This window comes from Prunus avium, chromosome 1 (genome assembly GCF_965620075.1).
Source record: "Prunus avium chromosome 1, drPruAviu1.hap1.1, whole genome shotgun sequence".
NCBI lineage: Eukaryota > Viridiplantae > Streptophyta > Magnoliopsida > Rosales > Rosaceae > Prunus > Prunus avium.
Genome location: NC_142284.1, coordinates 50948812 through 50964503, shown reverse-complemented (window position 1 = coordinate 50964503; position 15692 = coordinate 50948812). Strand labels below are relative to the sequence as shown.

General features: G+C 36.3%; 2 protein-coding genes across 3 annotated transcripts; both read right to left on the bottom strand.

The window, feature by feature from the left end:
• Nucleotides 1-293: 293 nt before the first annotated feature.
• LOC110761971 (abscisic acid 8'-hydroxylase CYP707A1) lies at nt 294-3591 on the bottom strand. Its single transcript, XM_021964558.2, has 9 exons — nt 3277-3591; nt 2853-3174; nt 2473-2622; nt 2135-2383; nt 1803-1892; nt 1620-1698; nt 1058-1164; nt 822-940; nt 294-684 (listed from the first exon to the last, which is right to left on the bottom strand). Exons 1-9 carry the CDS (start codon nt 3474-3476, stop codon nt 585-587), a joined length of 1416 nt encoding a protein of 471 aa, XP_021820250.1. The 5' UTR covers nt 3477-3591; the 3' UTR covers nt 294-584.
• Nucleotides 3592-12039: 8448 nt separating this feature from the next.
• Nucleotides 12040-14765, bottom strand: LOC110761881 (Polyketide cyclase / dehydrase and lipid transport protein). 2 transcript variants are annotated; one of them, XM_088249474.1, is made up of 5 exons: nt 14595-14765; nt 14170-14472; nt 13678-13873; nt 12750-12881; nt 12040-12566 (listed from the first exon to the last, which is right to left on the bottom strand). In XM_088249474.1, the coding sequence occupies exons 2-5, from the start codon at nt 14445-14447 to the stop codon at nt 12444-12446; spliced, it is 729 nt and encodes a 242-aa protein (XP_088105600.1). In that variant the 5' UTR covers nt 14448-14472; nt 14595-14765; the 3' UTR covers nt 12040-12443. The 2 variants fall into 2 exon arrangements, with proteins under 2 accessions (XP_088105600.1, XP_021820159.1); XM_021964467.2 differs by having other exon boundaries at nt 14170-14764.
• Nucleotides 14766-15692: the final 927 nt, after the last annotated feature.

Genomic DNA, 15692 nt, shown 5'->3' with positions numbered 1-15692 from the left:
TTAAAGCTTGAGACAAGTTGTGAATTTCCCTTACAGCGAAAAGAATTGGGATTGGGAAGAAGTTGTTAATAATAGATTACCGAGAGAGGTGACATAGGGATTGTACCATTCAAAACTTTTATTTTCATGCTTTTCTCGGAGGTTCAAAGTTCCCAGGAAATATGATACTATAAAATTATAATGTTATTATATAAACAAGTGTGTGAGCAGAGCAGCCATATGCGGCCTTCATCACGGGAGCAAGACACAACACATACAGCAGTCATAAGAAAGAAAAAGAACACCGGACAAAATAACGAAACTTAAGAAGGCTCTATTCCAGTCCTCCTTGCCTTGGTCAGGTTCTTATATTATAGATTCGTGTTTGATACAACCGGGACTGGCCCAAATTAGTCCTTATCCTGGAATGCTTGCTAATCCGGTTTAACAAACGCAACCATGGAGTACACTTGTTGAATGACAAAAATTGATAACAATATTAGAGTGGGGAAAACAAAAAAAAAAGAAAAAGAAAAAAAGGGTGCCTTAGCCCAAAACATAGAATATGGGAAAAAGTTAATTTTGGGGAGAGTATGACAGCTCAACTAGCAGGTAGATTTTTTCCAAAATTTGGCTGGGAGTCCATGGAGAGGCACTGGGAATGGGCTATATTGAATCTCATTTTGGGATCCCACTACTTCCCACCTGCAAAAACAACAACAAAAACTTAGTGGTTAGCGTCGTATCAACTTATTAACCGACAAAAAATAAGTGATTAGTGTCTTATCAACCGAGTAGGAGGGTACTGAAAGTCTGAAATTGAACATGAATTTCTATTATACCTGAACTTGGTAACCAAATGGTGCATCATAATCAGTAATTCTAGCTTGGCAAGTTCATTTCCTGGACAGGCATGCACTCCACTGCCAAATGGCATAAATGTATTGGGCTTTGGTGCAACCTGGGGAATATTCAAACGAAATATAACTCGAAATTAAATTTGATATAATTTCAATTAAAAGGTGTAGAATGAGAGGGAGAAGATAATGGAAATAGAAACAGTAGTCACCGTCCATACCTCCAATCTAGAAGGATCGAATTTGTGAGGGTCGGCAAAAAATTCAGGATTGTGATGAATGTTCCTGAACAAAGGCATCACCTTCCAACCTTTTGGAATCAAGTACCCTGTCACACATACCAACGTCAATCGTATACCAACAATACATACACATAATTTTCTAGCTGGACAAATTCATACACATATGTTTTCTTAAAACTAGGGTTTATGGTGATCATTAGTATTGGGGTTGTCATTAATCAAGATAAACTTAGTTTCATAAAGCTAGATAGATAATCTTGTTATTTAGCTAGATAGTATTATGTTTGCATTAGTCAGTGTGACGACTTTTTTAGAGTATCAATAATTTTTTTATTTATATATATTTTTAATTGAGACATTTCTCTTTAGATATAAAAGCGTTTTCACCTAAATGAGCAATGGTAACCCATGTTTACATCGTAGTGACACAAAGTCTATCGTATATATGTGTCATTCATAAAGTAGGGAAAACGATGATGATTGCATGATATTTTGTGTAGAAATTTGTTTATAAAAAAATATTATGTAGTCCTATAAGTACCTTTATATTCCACATCAACCACTGCCTCTCTAAAGGCAAAAGATATAATGCTCGCCATTCTCAAACTCTCCAACACAACCTGAGAAAGAAGATACGCAATTCCCTATAGTTAGCAACGAAGTTACCATGAATTGCTGGCAAAATATACTTTGTCCCGTGAGACAGTGCATGTATATTCCATACCTTGGAACTGATTGGCATGTTTCTAGTCTGTGCCCAGCTCAATGGTTGGTTGCCTTCTTCATTTGATTCACGAATTGCATTATGCTCGGCCTGCAAATTAGGCAAGTTGATAAATATACATGTTGCAATTTCTTTTGAAAGATAAGGACAAGATATGAAGTGAAAGTGAGTTGTTTTAGAGCTAAGAGTAAAGCATGATGGTATGGCTATAGCTGTATATATATATATATATAAGGATTTATGACCATTAGTGGAGCGTGGTCCTACTACATTTATCAATGGTGATGAATCATTCATACGTGAGCGATTGATTTTAGCACTGTAATATATACCTTTACCGCCTCTAGAAGTTTGGGCTCATCGTGGAGGTACTTGAGAATCCAGGTCATAACGCTAGCTGTGGTGTCTTGAGCAGCAAAAAGCACACCCAAAATATTGTCTGCAATTTGGTCATCAGTTAAGACTTCACCTTTTTTATCTTTAGAGTTTAACAAGCAACCCAATAGATCTTTTTCAAGTAGCCTCTTCTCCTTCCTCTCACTGATAATGTCGCCAAGAATCTCTCTTAGCCTCTTCCTTGCCTATTATATGAACAATTAATTACTGTATCAAACACATTCAATAAATAAGATTTAATAAATCTTTATAATAAAAACAAAAAAATCCCTACCAATAAAGCCTTTTTGTATGATGTTCCCGGAATGTTTGTGGGAAAGGAATTGTAGCCTTTCTCCAGGATGGTGTAGTTGTTGTTGAGTTCTTGTTTGTAATGTGCCTCCAAATGGCCAAAAGTTGCAAGTATACCCACTTGGAAAGAATACTAGAGTCACTCAAGAAAATATAAAATAAGTCGATCAACATAAAAAGCATATAGAGGCAAAGATAAGAAACTTTATCATACAAATAAATAAAGAAATATGAACAAAACTTTTTAGATACCCAACCCATTTGTTTAAATACGGCAAAGTCAAAGAGCTTTAAAACAAGGTATAGAAATTGATGATCCAAATATAATTTTGTGTTTGCATTAATAATAAGGAATAAGCTCACCTTCTTCATTTCATGGAAGGTGTTGATGACTTGGCCAGAGACCCAGGAGTCTGAGCCAGACACAGCTATGGCCTCAATATGAGGCACCAAATTTCGAATAATGTCAAGGGAGAGAGATCCTTGGACTAATTTCCTCAGCCTAATATGGTAATCTCCTTGGTGAAAAAACAGTGCTGAAGGACCAATCAAACGTTCTTTGCTTTTGGGGTATGTGGGTTTGAACAAGTGAGCCTCAGTCACCAATACAAACTTGGCGGCCTCGGGGCTTGCCAGCATGACACATGGACACCCGAGGATATGCGTCTTGAAAATTTCCCCGTACCTGAGAGTAAATAAAATATAAATGTTCAGAGTTCGATTCCTTCCAATGTAATCATAAAAAAAAATAAAAGACATGCGGACATGAGAGAAAGAGAGACCTAACCTTTTTTGTTTGGTAGAAAAGAAAGTGTTTGGGTCCTGAGAATAGAGCTGAAGAGTTTCTCCTATATAAGGCCAACCCAATGAACCTGGAGGGAGCTTAGCCCTTTTCTCGGGCTCCTCTCTCTTGTCCCTTTTCATGAAAATTAAAAATGAGAGAAGGGTTAGGAGGAATATGAAAACGTAAGTGAAAATTGCATCCATCTCTCTCTCTCTCTCTCTCTCTCTCTCTCTCTCGATCTCTTCCTCTTTCTTAGTGAGAATGTTAAATGGTCAGTGGCTTTTTGTAGTAAAACCAGAGAGGACTAGTATGCTTTGCTAATTTTGAGCCACTGGGGGAAGAGAGGGAAAGGGGCACTTTATATAAGCAGCATTGGAGAGAGAGACAACCACACAGGACAAAATTAAGGACAAGTGTCAATTAGAGATTCGGTGTGCCAGGTGCATAGGGTAACAAGGTACATAAATTTCTAACAACAGTAACACGACATTCACTCTTTCCACACATACTGTTTTTTTTTTCACCTTGCATGGTTTGTTTTTCTGTTCAAACCTTTACCTTTCTCGATTAATTTTCTCTATCTACTTTGATTTCTTGGATATGCTCAAGCAAATTAACGAGCTTGAAATGAATATGATCTATAAAAAAATAGCCAAAACGGAAAAGAAAGACAGAGTTAGAACAACCCAAGTTACTCCAAACTTGAATCTATTTCTAACTCGACAATGAATCTGGTAGTGAACTCAATTGAATACAACACATATGGCATTGTCCAAGACATTTATAAAATTGAGGAAAAATAACAATACAAACTAAAGACTTTTTTATTTATTTTATACAAACAATTTTCTAATTTAATCTAATCTAAACTACTGGGAGAGGGCTTCAAACTCTGGTGCACATTGGGAAACACATCCGCTATAGCCGACTTGACTAAGTCCATGTCTGCGAACTAAAGACTATTTAGATAAAAGGATTTTAAGAGAATAGCTTTACATTTTAACCATGCATTCAATAGGAAAAACTTAACAATAGTAAATACAATGAATTTGAAATAACCATATAGATTCATAGTAAATATTCAATGTAATACTATGAATCTGAACAAAACTTCTTTTTTATGTCAATGGAAACTAAACTATTCTATATTTTCTCCTAAACTAGGTTCAATGAATCATTAAGATCCTTGTATTTCTTCCTTTTACTTCCCACACAAATACAAATTTTGATTCCTTGTCAAGAGGTAAAATTACGAATTTGGTAAAGATACTTGACTAAACATAAACATAAAAAACGAGTGTCATGGTTAACTTGGCCTTATTAATCAAAACTTTCTTGATATTACTAGAAATGGAGGCAAATCAAAATCGAAGACAAAACTAAGTTCATTGTAATTATAAAGCTATTTAAAGTTGACTCTCCTTGATAGAATTCATGGCTCCACCACTGCCACTAGTGTAGTGGTTTTGAGTATTTACTGCATCAGGCAATGTCCTAGATTCAAGTCCTAACATATGTGTAGTGTGTGTGAGTTTAGTATATTATTGCTCCACTCAATATGAAAGGTGCTATAAAAAAAACAGCGCCCTGGCCACATTACCTGATTTATTAATAGTGCCTAGAAGATTTGTTTCTTGACTTTGTGATAATTGGCAGTTTGGCATTGATCACAAAAGACAGAGAGAGCGGTCACATTAACTACAATTAAGAGAGTTTGTTTTAAAAAAAAATATAAACAATAATCTAAATTACTCTAAATTAATTTAACTTTCGAACTTGAGTATACGAAAACGGACTCGCTACCCTGTCAAATTGGTTTATAACTAACATATGCTTTTCTCAAGAGGTTTACAAAGACATCAAAACCAAAAGAGAATAAACCAATATTAGTTTGGATAAAATGTTTTGTCCATTTAAAATTAATGAATGTATTTTGGTGAGACCGTCAAAGTATGAATAGAAAGTAGTCAGAGGGTGGGCGAGGGAATAATCTTTGGTGGGGACAGAAGAGATGAATAGCCATAGTTGCATCCAGCTCATCTTTTCTATAAAATTCTAATCATCTCTAACCTTCCAGATCAGACCGCTCTCGTGGTCCTCCTGGATTCTCCTGGGGCTCACATCTTGCGTGAGATTATTAAGGCACCTTTCTTTCTATGTCAAAGATTAAAAAAAACTGAAAGAAAGACGGTGGAAAAAATAAAGAGTTTTGGATGCAAGGAAACAATATTTTGGTCGATATGAAACTCGAGCAAGTACACTTGTTATTGAAATTTTAGAATTTGTGGGCTTGAATTCAAGAGTGCAGAATAACACAAATAGTTTAGTCTAGTGAAAAAGAATATTAACTTACAAATTAGTTGTCTCATATTTGAACGCTTGTGATTCTTTCATAGTATACGTGTGAGATATTCTCTCCTCGTTATAGTTTAGACAATTGGTTGTATTCGAGAAAAAGAAAAGAGTGAGTTGGATGGGGAAAGAAATAAAAAGAAGAAAATTAATTTGAGGTGCGCATGTTGGAAGTCTGAACGGATTAAGGTGGTTTTCACAGCGTGAATCTCATTGACATAATAATTATGCTGCAATGTACAATTAGCAAGTACCAGCCAAAATGGGGCTGTAGACCTATAAAAGCTTGGCACGATAAAGAAGAGGACATGGGTAGGCCATAGGTGGAGTACATATATTCAATCATTTTAAAAGGACACTCGAAAGATTCTCTCTCTCGAAATGGGAACTCAGATAGAGATAGAGATAGTATACGACCTTCATTTCCTTTCAGTAGTGTATATGACTAGTGTCAAACTTTGTTCATACAATGGGCGCATTATTCTCACCTTATTTCTTTTAGTATCAATTCTATTTCAAGTTTTATAAAGACATAAAATTAGATTGTCATTCTTAAATTAAATGCTTTTTTTTTTTTTTTTTTTTATAGTTAAATTTCAGAGAGACGGGCCATTAGCCCACTACTAGCAACACCGGTATTGTCCCCAACTTAACCACTTACAAAGTCCAATAAGTGTGAGGTTTTATCACATAAGGCATCGGTGATATTAGTAGTTGAACCATTCACTATATGTTGTATTCTATTTAGTTAAGTTTCCAATGTGGGACTTATATTATTCAACACATTTGTTAATTATTAGTACATAATATATCCAAGCATGTATATTTTTTTAGGTTCATTGTATGCACCTATGTCTATAATATAGATCTAAATCTAAATCTAATTTGACACTTCATCAGTTTAGTAAAGGAAAAGCATGTTATTGAGGGATCAAAATTCAAATGTTCCTTTGGAAAATGAATAAGATGACTTATTTATTAATGTTATTTGCGCTCTAAAATAAGTTTATCGATACACTTCTTCAAGCAAGCACACGTGACGAGTGCATTAGACTTCGTTGAAAAATGATAAATCCAATTGTTAGCAACCAATATCAACCTTATAAAAGAAGAACTCTCACATAACGAATTAGAGGTAGGCATCAATTCGGTAGTATTGACTAAATCAGTCGATTTGAATTGTAATGGTCAATTTGATTTGGTTTTGACAAAGAAAAAATTAAATGGTTTCAAAATCAAACTGAACTGTAAATAGTTTGATTTGGTTTAGTTTTGAACTTTTGCAATCAACTTAAACCGAATCAGACCATCTATTTATATATTTATTTTATTTAAAACATGCAATCCTCTCATTGGATCAAAACTAGATATGGAGGTTGAATTCGAAGTTTTATGTTATATTGAAGGGTAATGTTATGCTTACCACATAAATCTACCACATTTTAATACCATCTTACAATGGCAGCTGATGTGGACAACCACCTCATTAAAATTATATTAGTTTTTTTTTTAAGGAGATAATATTTTCTATATTTTTCTTTAGTTAAAAATTAAAAAAAAAACTAAACTAATCTGACGGAGTGGTGGCAAAAGTCCGTGGTAAGCACCTGCGATGGGGAGGACTGGTGGAGGAAGGTTAAGCTAAACAGAAAAAGAATCTTAACCGTGAAGGAAGGAGTAGAGCGGTGGAATGGAGTCAAAAGTCTGGCGGAACAACGTCAGAAGTCTGGCGGAGCGGTGACAGAAGTCTGGCGAAGCACCTGCGATGGGGAGGAGTGGTGGCAGGAGTCCGGCGAAGCACTGCGATGGGGAGGAGAGGAAGGAGGGAGAGAGAGAATTAGGGGAGGCAAAGAGACGTGTGAAAAGTTGTCGTAGGGTTTAGTTTAGTTTTTTTTTTAATTTTTTAATTTTTAACTAAAGAAAAATATAGAAAATATTATCTCCTTAAAAAAAAAACTAATATAATTTTAATGAGGTGGTTGTCCACATCAGCTGCCATGTAAGATGGTATTAAAATGTGGTAGATTTATGTGGTAAGCATAACATTACCCTATATTGAATTTAGGATGGTTTGATACGGTAGAAAATAATAAAAATATGTAGTAAGTTATGACTTTTATTTTTACTTTGTAATTAGCCTAATAATGTTTAAAAATTGCAAAAGAAAAAAGGAATTGGGGTTAAGTCCCAACCGTCTGAAATTGGTTTAGTTCAGTTTCCTCCATGGATTTTGTCAAAACCAAACCAAATCAAACGTGTTATTGTAATTAGGATGTGGATAATGACATAACATTAACTAAGGGCTTGTTTGGGAGTGATTTTGGATTGGTCAATAATCTTTTATGGAGAATCACTTCTCCATATAATCATTTAAGTAGTTTTAAGTGCTTTTATGGAGAATCATATGAGAGGTGTTTCTCCCCATAACCGCTTAAAATCACTTCAAGTGATTATGTGCTTCTCCCCATAAGTAATTCTGGCAGAATGACTCCCAAATCAGCCTTAAATAATCAGAAAAACTTGTATGAAATGGGGAATCATAGTCTGCTATGTGGAAAAGTTATCATGCGTGACATACCATGATTAGCCGGGGATAGCAAAATAGTGTTATCCCGTTTTATGTAAGTGTTTTTCCTAAATAACCCATGATATGATGAGTATCTTAATCCAGAATGTGTTTCCCACGTTTTTGGGTTGAAACCCTGACCACGTGCACGTGTAAGTAGGGCTGCTGTAGCTTGATTATGTATTTATCTGAACACAAGTTCGATCATACGTACTGTTGCCTCTCCGACAGGACTCGAATATATGCACCTCAATGCACGGAAACATTATGTCGAAATCAAAACGACGTCGACTGAGTGTTGGTCTCTGTCACTTTCAAGTCTTCACATGCTCAACAATTGAATTTGAAATACCAGCCAGCAACCTAGGCTTGCTCCAAAGTCTTTTGCCTGGTCTTTTTAGGGAAATGTTTGGCAAAAACCTTCAACGTGGCTATAATGCATGGGAGAAACGTCATGTGTACTGAGGGTAAAGCATGTACACGTGTCAGATCCACCATAACCCGGCCTTTTTCAGAGGTTGGTAGGTGTTTGATGCTGAATGGTGGTTCGTGGGAGAAGATCTTGGTGGAGATACTAGTAGGGTTCTCAAAATAATATGGGGCAGGTGTCTGCTTCTGCTGGCATGAACAAAATCCACCATGCAATATTGCAGCAAAATCTTCAAAGGCATTGCTTAGAGGCACGATGAATGCGAACCATCCACCCAGGATTGCATTTTAGGCAGTGGGAAGCAATGCTACTTATGTGATGCGTTGAAGAAATGGGAAAGAAAACAAGTTTTGAGCATTAATTATGAACTAAATTAAGCTGTTTCTGCTTTTCCTTTTGTGGTGTACTTCTCATGCCACTTATTGCATATATTCTAAGCACAAGTTTGGTGATGAAAATAGTGGTGCCAATCTAATCAAAACTTGATTTGCTAGGGTGCTTTAATCAGGTAATATTGAACACTGTAGCTAGAGAGTACACCTTACTTGGCCTTAACTTGAAAGGGTATGTATATATAATGCGTTTTCGATTCATGTAGTGCGTTAGATATGGCTGAGATTTCAAAAAATCCAAAATGTTATTTCGTACTTATAGCTATCTTTTGGATAAGATTATCTTGTTAGACATATATCATGTTATCAAATCATGAATATGAATCGTATAAATAAACACTTTCTAACAAGAATCAAGGTATATATAAGACTCAAATCTGACGACAATAATCTGACAAGATAACATTAATCAATGAAAAAGGTAAATGTGTGGAGATGGATACCACACCCATTACCATGCACATGTGTGGCTAGGAAACGACTTTTTGAAGAGTTATCTTCATGGCTCCTAAGACTGACTTGTGTGTGGGGAACAAAGATTGTGTTTTTAACAATCACCCACTACCCAAGCTTATTCACCATGTACTAGATGGTGGCGCTAGAAGGATGTTCATGCACACACTATATACTTACTAGCTAACTATATATGAGTACGCTTTTTCGTCAAATATATATATATATATACGAGTATGATTTTTACTCAAATTACTCAGCCATAAAAAGGACTTTGAATTTTCGTGCATAAATATATAGTATCGAGCGTGATCTGAGAGCAGCATAATTACGACATTGTTATCTATTGTAGGAGATCTAGTCGAATCCAGGTAAGGCTGAAGAAAGATATACTTGGACTGAAATTCATAGGAGGCATTATGGTGTGTGCCTTGAGCAAAAGTTGGGGCTATAGATATCAGATATGGACTATAGATTTGCTCTATGCATTGCATGCAAAACGATGAAGATGTTGAGATCTTCTTCATCTAACATCATCATAAATATATTTTCCCTGTCACTCGGTCGCTTCTTGGGTTGCATTGCATCTATTTATGTATCTGCTGCATCCATGGATACCTGCAGCAGACACAGAGAGAGAGAGAGAGAATAGCCGCCCCAAAAATTCACACCTCTAGCTAGAGCTAGCCTATATAGCTAGGCATGCATGCACCCTATTGTATATATGAATATTATACCATGTACCTGAACTGTGGGTGATTATTATTTAATTGAACTCGAATATAATAATGTTGCAGCCCACAAGGAACATCCAGACCTTTTCTTGACCTTTTTTCCAAAAGAATCATGGAATGCGTGGACTATACTATACAATACAATGGAATTATGTCGTATTTTCATGAACGAAATTCAGTTGAAAACCACTTGTACAAGAAGAAAAGTATTTTGTGTACCTGAAAGAAAAAAAAGAAAAAAGAAAAAAAAGAAGAAGAAGATATATTGTGTTAACGAGTAACTAAATCTGCAGCTTTTGCATCTTTTTTTCGTTTGACTTTAGCTCTATCGTTCCCATTATGCTTATCCAACACAAGTCGGCAACCTTATCTTCTTCAATCTGTTTGAAAATCACAATGCAACAAGCAGTCATCACTGTGTGGATTAATAGCAACAAACAAAGTTTCTGATTCATATCGTACCATCTGCAGCAACTTATGCGTTACTTGCTATGTTTATGCGTTACAAAATGACCGATGATGTTTTAGAATAAATAAAGTTACCCAAATCATAGATAAATCTTCTCCATTTGTGAAACACCTTTTTGGCAAGAATTGAAAACTGCATCATTGTACAATTATTGACAGTGAAGAAAAAGAAAGGAAAAAAAAAAAGATAGAAAAGAAAGTTGGATCATTGGATGCTTTAATTTTGCTAACACACGGGAGATGCTATCTGTTGAGCAACCATCAATCAATCGGCGGTCGAGAAGATAAAAGATATTCTATGTAGCCAGCTGTGTTCATGTTTCCAGGTACTCCATTTCTTTTTTTTCTTTTTTCTTTTTTTCTTTTTGGTCATGTAAATGAATTTGTGGTTCAGAGCACAAATTCATAGCTCCTCAACCAATTATAAGACGATCCTAGTGGGACCCAAATCAAAGTCTCAATGTGCCACGTCACAATTCCAGCTGGCGAATCTCCAGAAGTGCTTGAATTATTGGTTAATTTTTGAGGTATTTAGGAATCTACAGTCTCTATGGGCTTTGGTTAGACTGTGACAACTCTTTACTCCCTCCACTATTATTCTTGTTCTTGGTAAAATTGATGGATCAAATCAAATACTTGAATTTGGCACAGTCAAAGTGGGCTCAACAACATCACCAAATTTCTTCCATGATCTTTTTGATCCCTGTGGGTCATCACAATATCAAAGTGTGCTACAACCAGACAGGCCAATGTCGGTTCGAATATCCAGATTTTTCAGACCCCAAGTGCCTCATAATTCCTAATCATTAGGTTTATTTGGTTTTCCTTCAAATTAATTTTCAAGCATATTCTTGAAAGTTTTGCTAACAATAATTCACCATAGAAAAGAACCCCTTTTTAACCTTTCATTTTCTCCTTTGCGGCCGCTCTCTACTTTTCGTTGTTATCTCAATTTCGTCTTCAATGTGTTTGGTCTGTTATGTCTATCTCTCTTCTCATGTCACCTAATAGAAGAGGAGAGAGATAAAGAGAGTGTTTTGTTGCCCCCTCTCTATCTCTCTTCTCATGTCACCTATTAGAAGAGGAGAGAGATAAAAAGAGGGACGGCAATGAAACGCGGACATGGTAAGTATTTCTCGTCATCCATGAGATCACCACCATTGTCTGCTTCATTGGATTCTTTTTTTTATTTTTTATCCGTGTTGCTTTTTCCACCACACAACGAGTTCCATGCACATTTCTGTGATATTGCTAAGCAAGCATGAAATAAAATGAAGAAGGTTTCTGTCGACTTTACAGATCCATTACAAAAATACACCAATGCCTGGCAAGAATCACAGGTATGTAATGTAATAGCTGCTGATCCATATATGGGTGGAGGCAAACAAAAATGGACAAAAGACAATAGCTTTTTCCAATCTTATAGAACAAATGCATAAATGGTTAGATCATTGTTCATCACACAAGAAAAGCTAGCTTATTAGATAGTTTTACCTCTGCAACATAATTTGACTATTTAGAAATGGTGCTAAAATGTTAAACTTCATCCCATTGAGTACATACATGTATGGAAAATTGGGATATACGAGAAGAAATCCTGTGTGCCATGTGGCTTCAGCAGTGACACATTATCAATGGGACTCTGGGCAGCATATGGAACAAAAACTACCCAGGGGGGCTTGAGGGACTGTTAATTTGAATTCAGTTGTATTGCCGACTGCACTCCACAGAAGCTCATTCAACACCTTGTTTTAATGGGTAAAAATGATCGACTATCATGCCCTTTGTCCATATGTATGTTCATGAATTGGAACTCCTGGTCCGTATATCAAACGGCATCGCTCATTAAATGAACCAACAAGCTTAGAGACCACCTCCTTAAAGAACACAGATGCCACCTGAGACAAAAATCATTGCAACATCAAAATGCTTGATCAGCAGTTCATCATGATTTTAAATTCCAATCCCCAAATTTCAGACCATGCAGGCTTCAGATAATTAATATGTGGTCCATCTTATGGCTGAAAAGTGATTGAATAATTGCCACAGAACACAGTTAAAGATTGAAAAAAGGACCTCACCTGTCGGTAAAGTGGCGATCGGAACTTGAAATCCACCAAGAAATAAAGGTTGCAAGATCCAGGAACGGGTCCCGGATTGAATTCCCAGATGTTTATCAAATGATCGAAAAGGGAACTATTTGACACAGTGGTCTAGAATTAAACAAGAAAAAAAGATTGTCATAAATAGGAACCAGAAAACAAAACCAAAAACAATAATAACAACGTAAAGAAACAAATTCATAGTAATAAATCAGTAAGAACCATTTTCGAAAAAATGTATAGTTAGAAAAATAACATCAATGAATGATACAAGATACTAGTGAAAATCAAAATTAGGCCACCCAATGACTCACAAAAGAGACAGTACCGAAGTTTTTCTTTAAAACCACCACCACCAGCAACCTATTATTGTTCTTATTTATCAAGGTTTAACCGAAAGTAAAAAGTAACTTTTAGGAAGACTTCCATCAAATTTTTCTATCCCAAAAAGCATACAAACGCTGGTACATGCTATGTCACTCCTAAGCACAATATCCATTTACATGCCATGTTAGTGCTCAACTTAAAAACTTCAAGTGTGCACCTTCAGTAGGTACATGGTCTTCATTCTCTAAAACCCAACACTGCCAAATGCACAATGTCTCCAAGCCCCTAAGTGTTTTAGCAACATAACATAAATTGATTCCAATTTGCTAATGTGTTAAAACCCAACCCAAACTCCTTAAACTAATCCAAAGAAAATCCTCCCACTCCCCATTAAAACCTAATGTCTACCATGCATGGGCAACGCCAAACACTTGGTGTCACATACGGTCACAATTTGTAAGATCACTTGTGAGACATTGCAATACAATATATTATCTGTCAGCAAGTAGAAAAGTGAGCAAACCAATGCTGAAGAAAACTTATAGAAAGAATCATACGAAGCTTGAAGGAAAATGATTGCCTTTATACGCTTTGCTCTCTCTAATTCGACATGGGAAACGTAACTTTCGACCAGAAATTTAAAACCAATCTCCAGCTCAGCATCAAATGATCCATCCGGAAAGGTTTTGATTATGTCGGACCGCTGACACCAGGGTACAAAACCATGATACAAGTCTACAGCAGCAACCACATCGAACAATTGCTCTGGAGAATACCTAGAATCCAATAGTGCATCAGGCCATGACACTCCCATATAGTAATCAGAACGGGAAAAAGAGCAAAATAGTGCAAAAATGAAACACGGCATTCAAGACCCAATTTTTCTTTCCTGCTGAGCAATTAGCTTATGAAGTAAGCCAATGTAAAAAATTGTAATATTCCAAAGCATATCAGGAACTCCATTGCCATTGGATTGCAACAACGAATTCTAAATACAAGCAAACGCATATAAAGTAGCTGAAATTGGGAATGATCAGAACGCAAGAAAAGAGTGAAATTGAAGCTAAATTACCCCAAGACGCGCTTCTCCTCATAAACTTTGGATAAAACACCGCCTTCTTCGCCGTCGCCGCAGCCGAGAAATTGCCTCCGTGACCTATAATTATAATCCAGTCGAGAATCGCCGGTCCACTTGTGGATCGACGATGGGGTTTCTATGCCCGCAATGCTACTAAAGCATCGAACCGGGTCGTATTTCCGGCCGGACCGGATCGGATGACTCGGGCCGATTCTACGGGACAGTAAGGACCCCACCGCCTTCGAGGTCCTGCTCGACCAGAATGGCGGCATTGTGAACTTTAACGATTGGGAAACCCTAATTGAAAGCCCCAAATTTTTGGAAAGCTTGAGACTTAGGAAGCTGAGGAATTTTTTGAAAATCGAAATCCAAGGGGCTAGGGATTTACGTGAGAAAAGGAAGAAGGCGAATTTACTTACCGCGAAAGTCTCAGACGGCAAGGGATTAGACTCGGGGACTGGACCAAAATCGAATGATACGCATGCGTTTTCGGCTTTTCGTCAGGGTTCGTTTTTTATTTTTGGGTTAATTGATCTCGTGAATTTATTTTACGTTTCATAGAGCATCTCCTAAGAAATATGCAAATGAAATCTGGGTGGTATATTTACCTTATGAAAAAGTTGATTATTTCAAGCAACTAGCCAATACAATTCTATAAATTATTATTATATTTTATAGAAAGTAAGTGAGAGAGTGGAGATGATATTTTATCATAAAAAATAAGTGGGGCTCAATATACCTATTTATTTTGAAGTAGGCAATATTGCCTTGTTTGGGAGACTAGATATATTTTGCCTACTCATTTACCTATTCCTTTGGAGCATGAAAATGCTTATGTGGCAAAGCAAATAAGGTTTGCCTACTCTTTTGCCTCATTCCTTGAAAATTACAAAAACTTTTGTGTAATATAGATATCACTGTTTTGTTATTCCGGACCAATAATGCAATGACATGTGAAAAAGTTATCCCGCATGTCATTGTGCTATTAACCGGACATAGCAAAAAGTGATATCCCAGTTGCATGAAAGCCTCTCTTAAAAAAGCTCGACATCAAAATATTGAAATATCCATCCATGACCCCATATATCAAAGCAGTTGCCGTGATCAATTGGGAGGGTTTTGGATTTGGTTGAGTGTTTGACTGGAGGTAAACGTGCGTGTATTGGTGGTGTATACACTCCTCTTTCTCAAAGTATTAGCACACATGATTAGGCGATAATGTAACCACATGTCACATGTAAGTTTGGAACCTAATGAAAGTAACTTATCATGAAAGAGATGGTTATGGTTGATACATTTTTATTATTTTAAGGTTTACTCATATCATTGCTGCTTCTGATGCATTATCGAAACTCTTTTTTACATTCGACATCTCACATACCTCGTGATTCAAAATTTTGCTTGTCCTTAATTTGTAATCTTTTGTCACTCTAGACTAGAATTACACAAACCATCATTCATATTCCATTCTCCGTACACGTTCTTACCACATTTGAACTTATGTCTCACTTCCCACG

Excerpts from the sequence above, each read along its gene's own strand:
- LOC110761971 (XM_021964558.2), bottom strand. The coding sequence starts at position 3,476 with ATGGATGCAATTTTCACTTACGTTTTCATATTCCTCCTAACCCTTCTC. Across the intron at positions 3,175-3,276 it reads TTTTCTACCAAACAAAAAAG|GTACGGGGAAATTTTCAAGA; the intron begins GTTAGGTCTCTC and ends ATTTACTCTCAG. Across the intron at positions 2,384-2,472 it reads CATACAAAAAGGCTTTATTG|GCAAGGAAGAGGCTAAGAGA; the intron begins GTAGGGATTTTT and ends TTCATATAATAG.
- LOC110761881 (XM_088249474.1), bottom strand. The coding sequence starts at position 14,447 with ATGCCGCCATTCTGGTCGAGCAGGACCTCGAAGGCGGTGGGGTCCTTA. Across the intron at positions 12,882-13,677 it reads AGAGAGCAAAGCGTATAAAG|ACCACTGTGTCAAATAGTTC; the intron begins GCAATCATTTTC and ends GTTTAATTCTAG. Across the intron at positions 12,567-12,749 it reads GATCGCCACTTTACCGACAG|GTGGCATCTGTGTTCTTTAA; the intron begins GTGAGGTCCTTT and ends TTTTTGTCTCAG.